Source organism: Gallinula chloropus, assembly GCF_964237585.1.
Source record: "Gallinula chloropus genome assembly, contig: HAP1_SCAFFOLD_420, whole genome shotgun sequence".
NCBI classification, from domain to species: Eukaryota; Metazoa; Chordata; class Aves; order Gruiformes; family Rallidae; genus Gallinula; species Gallinula chloropus.
In genome coordinates this window covers 21,913-32,456 of record NW_028168517.1, presented here as the reverse complement: position 1 = coordinate 32,456, position 10,544 = coordinate 21,913, and the positions used below count along the sequence as shown (strand labels likewise).

General features: G+C 68.3%; 1 protein-coding gene across 1 annotated transcript; it reads right to left on the bottom strand.

Moving 5' to 3' along the window:
* Positions 1–4,700: 4,700 nt before the first annotated feature.
* Positions 4,701–9,818, bottom strand: B4GAT1 (beta-1,4-glucuronyltransferase 1). Its single transcript, XM_084280833.1, has 3 exons — positions 8,291–9,818; positions 8,144–8,230; positions 4,701–6,295 (listed from the first exon to the last, which is right to left on the bottom strand). The coding sequence occupies exons 1-3, from the start codon at positions 9,806–9,808 to the stop codon at positions 6,104–6,106; spliced, it is 1,797 nt and encodes a 598-aa protein (XP_084136959.1). The 5' UTR covers positions 9,809–9,818; the 3' UTR covers positions 4,701–6,103.
* Between the last annotated feature and the right edge of the window lie 726 nt (positions 9,819–10,544).

Here is a 10,544-nt window from a genome sequence, read left to right as displayed (position 1 = left end):
GGGGGACAGGGGTTGGGACCCCCCCTGAGCCCCCCCAGGGCACCCTGACCCCTTCTGAACCCCCCCAGGGCACCCTGACCCCCCCTGACCCCACCCTGGGGCACCCTGACCACCCCTGACCCTGTCCTGGGAGCCGTAACCACACACAGCCTGGGGGAGGGACAGGGGTTAGGACCCCCCCCAAACCCCCCCAGGGCACCCTGACCCCCCCTGAGCTCCCCCAAACCCTCCCAGGGCACCCTGACCCACCCCGGGGCACCCTGACCCCCCCCAGGGCACCCTGAGCCCCCCTGAGCCTGTCCTGGGAGCCGTAACCACACACGGCCTGGGGGGGGGACAGGGGTTAGGACCCCCCCCAAACCCTCCCAAGGCACCCTGACCCCCCCTGAGCCCCCCCAAGGCACCCTGACCCCCCCTGAGCCCCCCCCAGGGCACCCTGACCCCCCCCAGGGCACCCTGAACCCCCCCGGGGCACCCTGACCCTGTCCTGGGAGCCGTAACCACACACGGCCTGGGGGGGGGACAGGGATTGGGACCCCCCCCTGAGCCCCCCCAAACCCTCCCCAGGGCACCCTGAGCCCCCCTGACCCCCCCCAGGGCACCCTGAACCCCCCTGAACCCCACTAACCCCACCCCGGGGCACCCTGACCCTGTCCTGGGAGCCGTAACCACACACGGCCTGGGGGGGGGACAGGGGTTGGGACCCCCCCTGAGCACCCCAAACCATCCCAGGGCACCCTGAGCCCCCCTGAGCCCCCCAAACCCTCCCAGGGCACCCTGACCCCCCCTAAACCCCACTGACCCCACCCCGGGGCACCCTGAGCCTGTCCTGGGAGCCGTAACCACACACGGCCTGGGGGGGGACAGGGGTTGGGACCCCCCCCAAACCATCCCAGGGCACCCTGACCCCCCCCAGGGCACCCTGAACCCCCCCAGGGCACCCTGAACCCCTCTGAACCCCCCCAAGGCACCCTGACCCCCCCTGAACCCCACTAACCCCACCCCGGGGCACCCTGAGCCTGTCCTGGGAGCCGTAACCACACACGGCCTGGGGGGGGGACAGGGGTTGGGACCCCCCCTGAGCACCCCCAAACCCCCCAAGGGCACCCTGACCCCCCCTGAACCCCCCCAGGGCACCCTGACCCCCCCCTGAACCCCACTAACCCTCCCAGGGCACCCTGAGCCCCCCTGACCCCCCCCGGGCACCCTGATACCCCCCTGACCCTGTCCTGGGAGCCGTAACCACACACGGCCTGGGGGGGGGGGACAGGGGTTGGGACCCCCCCTGAGCCCCCCCAAACCATCCCAGGGCACCCTGACCCCCCCTGACCCCACCCTGGGCATCCTGACCCCCACTGACCCCCCCTGGGGCACCCTGACCCCCCCTGAGCCTGTCTTGGGACCCATAACCACACACGGCCTGGGGGGGGACAGGGGGTTAGGACCCCCCCCCAAACCCCCCCAGGGCACCCTGACCCCCCCTGAACCCCCCCAGGGCACCCTGACCCCCCCTAAACCCCACTAACCCCACCCCGGGGCACCCTGAGCCTGTCCTGGGAGCCATAACCACACACGGCCTGGGGGGGGACAGGGGTTGGGACCCCCCCTGAGCCCCCCCGAAAACCTCCCAGGGTACCCTGAGCCCCCCTGACCCCCCCCAGGGCACCCTGACCCCCCCTGAACCCCACTGACCCCACCCCGGGGCACCCTGAGCCTGTTCTGGGAGCCGTAATCACACACGGCCTGGGGGGGGGACAGGGGTTGGGACCCCCCCTGAGCCCCCCCCGAAAACCTCCCAGGGTACCCTGAGCCCCCCTGACCCCCCCCAGGGCACCCTGACCCCCCCTGAACCCCACTGACCCCACCCCGGGGCACCCTGAGCTGTTCTGGGAGCCGTAATCACACACGGCCTGGGGGGGGGACAGGGGTTGGGACCCCCCCTGAGCCCCCCCAAACCCCCCAAGGGCACCCTGACCCCCTCTGAACCCCCCCCAAGGCACCCTGACCCCCCCTGAACCCCACTGACGCCCCCCTGAAGCCCCCCAGGGCACCCTGACCCCCCCTGGGGTGCCCTAAGCACCCCCCCCCCCCCCCGAATACACCCAACCCCCATCCTAGTCCCATCCCAGTGCTCCCAGTCCCCCTCCCAGTGCCCCTCCAGTCCTCCCAGCCCCCTCCCAGTCCCCTCCCAGCGCTCCCAGTCCCCTCCCAGTGCTCCCAGTCCCCCTCCCAGTCCCCTCCCAGTGCTCCCAGCCTCCATCCCAATCCCCTCCCAGTACCCCAACCCCCCTCCCAGTCCCCTCCCAGTCCTCACAGTCCCCCTCCCAGTGCTCCCAGTCCCCTCCCAGTACCCTAGCCCCCCTCCCAGTGCTCCCAGTCCCCTTCCCAGTCCCCCTCCCAGTGCTCCCAGTCCCTTCCCAGTCCTCCCAGTCCCTTCCCAGCGCTCCCAGTCCCCCTCCCAGTGCTCCCAGTCCCCTCCCAGTGCCCCCAGTCCCCTCCCAGTGCTCCCAGTCCCCCTCCCAGTGCTCCCAGTGTTCCCAGTCCCCCCTCAGTCCCCTCCCAGTGCTCCCAGTCCCCTCCCAGTCCCCACCCAGTCCCTTCCCAGTGCTCCCAGTCCCCCTCCCAGTCCTCCCAGTCCCCCTCCCAGTGCCCCAAGTCCCCTCCCAGTGCTCCCAGTCCCCCTCCCAGTGCTCCCAGTCCCCCTCCCAGTGCTCCCAGTCCCCCTCCCAGTCCTCACAGTCCCTCCCAGTCCTCACAGTCCCCTCCCCAGTCCTCACAGTCCCCCTCCCAGTACCCTAGCCCCCCTCCCAGTGCCCCCAGTCCCCTCCCAGTCCCCTCCCAGTGCTCCCAGTCCCCTCCCAGTGCTCCCAGTCCCCTCCCAGTGCCCTCCCAGTGCTCCCAGTCCCCCCTCAGTCCCCTTCCAGTGCTCCCAATCCCCTCCCAGCTCCCTCCCAGTGCTCCCAGTCCCCTCCCAGTCCCCTCCCAGTGCTCCCAGTCCCCCCTCAGTCCCCTTCCAGTGCTCCCAATCCCCTCCCAGCTCCTCCCAGTGCTCCCAGCCCCCCTCCCAGTGCTCCCAGTCCCCCCTCAGTCCCCTCCCAGTGCCCTCCCAGTGCTCCCAGTCCCCCCTCAGTCCCTCCCAGTGCCCTCCCAGTGCTCCCAGTCCCCCTCCCAGTCCCTCCCAATCCCCCCTCAGTCCCTCCCCCAGTCCTCCCAGTCCCCTCCCAGTGCTCCCAGTCTCCCTCCCAGTGCTCCCAGTCTCCCTCCCAGTGCTCCCAGTCCCCTCCCACTGCTCCCAGTCCCCTTCCCAGTGCTCCCAGTCCCCCCTCAGTCCCCTCCCAGTGCCCTCCCAGTGCTCCCAGTCCCCCCTCAGTCCCCTCCCAGTGCCCTCCCAGTGCTCCCAGTCCCCCCTCAGTCCCCTCCAGTGCCCTCCCAGTGCTCCCAGTCCCCCTCAGTCCCCTCCCAGTGCTCCCAGTCCCCCCTCAGGCCCTCCCAGTGCCCTCCCAGTGCTCCCAGTCCCCTCCCAGTCCTCCCAGTCCTCCCAGTCCCTTTCCAATCCTCCCAGTCCCCTTCCCAGTCCTCCCAGTCCCCCTCCCAGTGCTCCCAGTCCCCCTCCCAGCGCTCCCAGTGCTCCCAGTCCCCCCCTCAGTCCCCTCCCAGTCCTCCCAGTCCCCTCCCAGTCCCCCTCCCAGTCCTCCCAGTCCCCCCAATCCCACCTCCACATTACTCCACCGCAGCGCCCGGTTAAAATCCTCCACGGTGAGTTTCCGCCGCCGGGTGTGTTTCATGAACTGGGAACTGTTCTGTGTAAACAACCCCCCCCACCGCCATGACGTCACTACCCGCGCCGTGACGTCACTTCCCGCGCCGTGACGTCACACTCCCCCCCCCCATCCCAGCCGTACCTGCGTGGCCTCCCGCAGCCGGTAACACACGTCCTCGGCTAATAAAGCCGCCACCTCGTCGCTGAGCTCCAGCCCGGCGCTCTCCCCCATCAGCTTCACCGAGTCCGCGGCAGCTCCACGAAGCGCCGCTCGTCCCGCTCCGCCATGGCGGACCGGAAGTGACTAGGCCGCGGCGGAAGTTGAAGCCACCACGGAGGGGGGGCGTGGTTATGTAAATGAAGTGCAAAGGGGATTATGGGAGGGATGTGGGAGGGTGAAGGGGGTGTAATGGAGGTGGGGTGAGGGGAAGGGGTGGGGTAAAGGGAGGGGAGAGGTGGGGAGTGGGGAGGGGAGATGAGGTGGGGTGTGAGGAAGGGGAGGGGGTGGGTCGCCGTGAGCTTGATGAGGTTCACTATTCATGGCGCTCCCGCTCTGGGAATAGCTCTTTTCTGGCGCCATCGACACGGCGCCCATCAGCCTTTGCGCGCAGCCTCATTTGCATGGCCACGCCCCCTATTTAGCCCCCGCCCCCCTGCTCCATGCGGCTATTTCATTGGCCAGCCCACCCTGATCAGCCCCTTAGCCCCGCCCCCCTGCTCCATGCGGCTATTTCATTGGCCAGCCCCACCCTGATCAACCCCTTAGCCCCGCCCCCCTGCTCCATGCGGCTATTTCATTGGCCAGCCCCACCCTGATCAGCCCCTTAGCCCCGCCCACCCTCCGGTCTCACCCCCTCCCTGCTTTGCATAGCCCCGCCCCCTGGTCCAACCCCCCCTCCCCGTGTTGATGACGTCACTCATTGCACTATTACATCACCAGGCGGCGTGACGTCACCCAGGCGTCTCGTTCCCAGTGGTTTATTCCTTCCCACTCCCCTGATTGGACGCTGTACTGGGCTGTACTGGGCTGTACTGGGGGCTGACAGCCCTGACGTCACCATGGCAACCACAGGGACACCCCCCCCCAAATGACGTCACATGCACTGGGGATCCCAGTATCCAGCTGTGGGGATCCCAGTATCCAGGTGTGGGGATCCCACTATCCAGGTGTGGGGATCCCAGTATCCAGGTGTTGGGATCCCAGTGTCCAGCTGTGGGGATCCCAGTGTCCAGGTGTTGAGGATCCCAGTGTCCAGGTGCTGGGATCCCAGTATCCAAGTGTTTGGGCTCCCAGTATCTAGGTGCTGGGATCCCAGTATCCAGGTATTGGGGATCCCAGTATCGAGGTGTTGGGCTCCCAGTATCTAGGTGCTGGGATCCCAGTATCCAGGTGTGGGGATCCCAGTGTCCAAGTGTTGGGATCCCACTATCCAGGTGTCTGGGATCCCAGTATCCAGGTGTGGGGATCCCAGTGTCCAGGTGTTGGGGATCCCAGTATCCAGGTGCTGAGATCCCAGTATCCAGGTGTTGGGATCCCAGTATCCAGGTGTTGAGGATCCCAGTGTCCAGGTATTGGGATCCCAGTATCCAAGTGTTTGGGCTCCCAGTGTCCAGGTGTTGGGCTCCCAGTATCTAGGTGCTGGGATCCCAGTATCCAGGTGTGGGGATCCCAGTATCCAGGTGTTGAGGATCCCAGTGTCCAGGTGTTGGGATCCCAGTATGCAGGTTTTTGGGCTCCCAGTGTCCAGGCGTGAGGATCCCGGTATCCAGGTTTTGAGGATCCCAGTGTCCGGCCATGTGGCTCCCAGTATGGGCCATGGGACCCCCAGTCCAGGCTGTGGGCCCGCAGTACAGACCATGGGGCTCCCAGTATGGGCTGTGGGACTCCCAGTATGGGCCATGGGGCACCCAGTCCAGGCTGTGGGACTCCCAGTATGGGCCATGGGGCTCACAGTATGGGCCATGGGGCACCCAGTACAGACCACGGGGCTCCCAGTATGGGCCATGGGGCTCCCAGTATGGACCATAGGGCTCCCAGTACGGACCATGGGGCTCCCAGTATGGGCCATAGGGCTCCCAGTTTGGGCCATGGGGCCCCCAGTCTGGGCTGTGGAACCCCAGTATGGGCCATGGGGCTCCCAGTATGGGCTGTGGAACTCCAGTATGGGCTGTGGAGCTCCCAGTATGGACCATGGGACCCCCAGTATGGACCATAGGGCTCCCAGTTTGGGCCATGGGGCCCCCAGTCCGGGCTGTGGAACCCCAGTATGGGCTGTGGGACCCCAGTACGGACCATGGGACCTCCAGTATGGGCCATGGGCCCCCCAGTCCGGGCTGTGGGTGTCAGCAGCGCCGCGGGGAGCCGGGGTAGCGCCGCTCCAGCTCCCTGCGGAAGCTCCGGTAGAGCCGCCGGTTCCGGCCCAGTTCGGCCTCACGCCCCCCGTGGAACCCGCCCGGCCCCTTGAACCCCCCGTGGGCCACGAAGGCCCCGTCCAGCACGGCGAAGCGGAACCCGGCCACGTGCAGCTCACACGCCTGGGGGGGGGACACACAGGGGGACACGGGGTCACCTGGGGGCACCCGGGGCACCCACAGACCCCCCAGCACTCACCCGTGTCCCACAGACCCCCCAGCACCCACTGGTATCCCATAGACCCCACCTGTGTCCCATAGACCCCCCCAGACCCCCCAGCACCCACCCGTGTCCCACAGACCCCCCAGCATCCACCCGTGTCCTCCCAGACCCCACTGGTGTCCCACAGACCCCCCAGCACCCACCCGTGTCCCACAGACCCCACCCGTGTCCCACAGACCCCCCAGCACCCACCCGTGTCCCCCCAGACCCCCCAGCACCCACCCGTCTCCCACAGACCCCACCTGTGTCCCAAAGACCCCCCCAGACCCCCCAGCACCCACCCGTGTCCCACAGACCCCCCAGCACCCACCCATGTCCCACAGACCCCACCTGTGTCCCACAGACCCCCCAGCACCCACCCGTGTCCCACAGACCCCACCCGTGTCCCACAGACCCCACCCGTGTCCCACAGACCCCACTGGTGTCCCACAGACCCCCCAGCACCCACCCGTCTCCCACGGACCCCACCTGTGTCTCACAGACCCCCCAGCACCCACCCATGTCCCACAGACCCCACAGACCCCACCCATGGCCTCACAGACCCCCAGCACCCACCCGTGTCCCACAGACCCCTCAGCACCCACTGGTATCCCACAGACCCCACTGGTGTCCCATAGACCCCCCCAGACCCCCCAGCACCCACCTGTATCCCACAGACCCCACCCGTGTCCCACAGATCCCCCCAGACCCCCCAGCACCCACCCGTGTCCCACAGCACCCACCCCAACCCCCAGCACTCACCCCAAGCCCCCCCACCCCAAGCCCCCCACCCCACAGCACCCACCCCACCCCCCTAGGACCCACCCCAAGCCCCCCACCCCACAGCACCCACCCCAGCCCAGACCCCATGCCCCCCACCCCACGCAAAGCCCCCCCACCCCACAGCACCCACCCCATGTCCCCCACCCCACCCAAACCCCTCCCACCCCACAGCACCCACCCCACCCCACGCCCCCCACCCCACAGCACCCACCCCACCCCACCCACCCCATGCCCCCCCACCCCAAGCCCCCCACCCCACAGCACCCACCCCACCCACCCCATGCCCCCCACCCCAAGCCCCCCACCCCACACACCCCAAGCCCCCCACCCCATGCCCCCCACCCCCCTAGGACCCACCCCAAGCCCCCCACCCCACAGCACCCACCCCACCCCACCCCACGCCCCCCACCCCACCCCAAGCCCCCCACCCCACAGGACCCACCCCACCCCAAGCCCCCCCACTCCACAGCACCCCACAGCACCCACCCCACCCCACGCCCCCCACCCCACCCAAAGCCCCCCACCCCCCTAGGACCCACCCCACTCCAAGCCGCCCACCCCACTCCAAGCCGCCCACCCCCCCCCAAGCCCCCCACCCCATAGCACCCACCCCACCCACTCCATGCCCTCCCACCCCACCCAAACCCCTCCCACCCCCCAGGACCCACTCCACCCCACGCCCCCCACCCCACAGCACCCACCCCACCCACCCCATGCCCTCCCACCCCACCCAAACCCCTCCCACCCCCCAGCACCCACCCCACCCCAAGCCCCCCACCCCACAACACCCACCCCACCCCACCCCATGCCCCCCACCCCCCAGGACCCACCCCAAGCCCCCCACCCCACCCAAAGCCCCCCCACCCCACAGCACCCACCGCACCCTTCCCATGCCCCCCACCCCAAGCCCCCCACCCCACAGCACCCACCCCACGCCCCCCACCCCACCCAAACCCCCCCCAGGACCCCCCCACCCCCCTCCTCACCTGGCTGATGCGGTTGAAGCCGTACTGGAGGAAGCGCTCATCGAAGGGCGGCACCCCCCCACCAGCACCCATGGGTGGCCCCCCACCCTCCAGGGGTGCCCCCCTCCCCCCGAGGGGTACCCCCTCACCATCCCCCAGGGGTGCCACCCCCCTGCGCCGCGCCGGCGCCACGTAGAAGGGTTCCCAGGGGTCCCTCCAGGGCACCTCGTACGCAACCCGCAGGCCAGGCGTGGGGGGCAGCACCCGCCAGCGCCCGTAGCCCGTGGGCGCCTGGCACTGGGGGCAGAGGGTCCCGTAGAAGGGTCGGGCGTCCCCCCTGCCCCACAGCTCCAGCAGCTCCCGCTTGGTGCCCGGCACCCGCGTCCCCGCCCGCACCTCGGACGCCGGCAGCACGAACACCACGGGAGGGTGGGGGGCACCCATGGAGATGGGGGGATCCAAGGGGTTGGGGTGATCCAAGGGGTTGGGGTGATCCAAGGGGTTGGGGTCTCTCAGGTCATTGGGGTGCCCCAAGGGGTTGGGGTCTCTCAGGTCATTGGGGTGCTCCAAGGGGTTGGGGTCTCTCAGGTCATTGGGGTGCTCCAAGGGGTTGGGGTCTCTCATGGTCTTGAGGTTCTCCAAGGGTTTGGGGTGATCCAAGGGGTTGGGATGATCCAAGGGGTTAGGGTCTCTCAAGGTCTTGGGGTGCTCCAGGGCATTGGGGTGCTCCAAGGGGTTGGGGTCTCTCAGGGTCTTGGGGTTCTCCAAGGTGTTGGGGTGCTCCAGGGCACTGGGGTGCTCCAGGGCATTGGGGTGCTCCAAGGGGTTGGGGTGCTCCAAGGGGTTGGGGTCTCTCAGGTCATTGGGGTGCTCCAGGGTGTTGGGGTCTCTCAGGGTGTTGGGGTCTCTCAGGGTCTTGAGGTTCTCCAAGGGGTTGGGGTGCTCCAAGGGGTTGGGGTCCCTCAGGGCATTGGGGTCCTTCAAGGTCTTGGGGTTCTCCAAGGCGTTGGGGTGCTCCAAAGGGTTGGGGTCCCTCAGGGCATTGGGGTCCTTCAAGGTCTTGGGGTCCTTCAAGGTGTTGGGGTGCTCCAGGGTGTTGGGGTTCTCCAAGGTCTTGGGGTGCTCCAGGGCATTGGGGTGCTCCAAGGGGTTGGGGTCTCTCAAGGTCTTGGGGTTCTCCAAGGGGTTGGGGTGCTCCAAGGGGTTGGGGTCTCTCAGGGTCTTGGGGTTCTTCAAGGTCTTGGGGTGCTCCAGGGTATTGGGGTCCTTCAAGGTGTTGGGGTCCTTCAAGGTCTTGGGGTGCTCCAGGGCATTGGGGTGCTCCAAGGGGTTGGGGTCCCTCAAGGTCTTGGGGTCCTTCAAGGTCTTGGGGTGCTCCAGGGTGTTGGGGTCTCTCAGGGTGTTGGGGTGCTCCAGGATATTGGGGTGCCCCAAGGGGTTGGGGTCCCTCAGGGTCTTGGGGTCCCTCAGGACGTTGGGGTCTCCCAGGGCATTGGGGTGCTCCAAAGTCTTGGGGTCCCTCAGGACATTGGGGTCTCCCAGGGCATTGGGGTCCCTCAGGGTCTGGGGGTCCCTCAGGGTCTTGGGGTCCCTCAGGACATTGGGGTCTCCCAGGGCATTGGGGTCCCTCAAGTTCTTGGGGTCCCTCAAATTCTTGGGGTCCTCCAAGGAGTTGGGGACCCCCATAGATTCGGGGTCCCCCACCCCCTTGAAACCCCAAATGCCCCCGTGATCCCCGAGCTCACCCCCCACCTTGGAGCCCCCCATTCCCCCCCTCCCACCTCCCCAACCACCCCACGACCACCCGAGGGTCCCACCACCCCCACCCCCAAATCCCCTTGAACCCCATTCCCACGCTGGGGGTCCCCTTTTCCTTTCCCCCCCCCCCAAATTTGGGGTCCCCCCTCCCTCAGCATCTCCAGGAACCCCTGGCGCAGCCCCCGGCTGGGCACCACATCCGCATCCAGCAATAGGACGTAGAGACCCCCCCCCTTAATTTGAGGGGGGCTGGGACCCCCCCCTTTTAAAGACCCTTTAGGGGACCCCCCAAATTTAGGACCCCCCCCAAATTGCACTTGGTCTGCCCCATCCCAGGCCACGTTCCTCAGCAGGTTCCCAGGGTAGGGCACCCCCAAATCATAACTGGGGGGGTCGGCGACCTCCAAGCGCCTCAGAGCCCCCCGACATCTCCCCAAATTTGGGGGGGGGGGTTTGGATTTGAAGGGGTGGGGAGGGTTTGGGGGGGTCTCAGCCGCCCCCATCACCACGTGTAACCTCAAACGACCCCTCAACCCCCGACAGGGACCCCCCAAAATCCCTAAGAGCCCCCCCAAAGCATCCCTAGGGACCCCGAAAACGGCTACGGAGAGGGGTCCCTCCCAAAACCCCCCCCAAAAACCCCCCCAACGCCCCCGCCACCCGC

What these genes read in the sequence shown, in the direction of transcription:
- B4GAT1 (XM_084280833.1), bottom strand. Translation starts at nt 9,808, where the DNA reads ATGGGGGTCCCCAACTCCTTGGAGGACCCCAAGAATTTGAGGGACCCC. An exon ending in CGCCGGCGCGGCGCAGGGGG is followed by an intron (nt 8,231 to 8,290) that starts GTGGCACCCCTG and finishes GCACCCCTGGAG; the next exon opens with GGTGGGGGGCCACCCATGGG. An exon ending in GCTTCAACCGCATCAGCCAG is followed by an intron (nt 6,296 to 8,143) that starts GTGAGGAGGGGG and finishes TCCCCCCCCCAG; the next exon opens with GCGTGTGAGCTGCACGTGGC.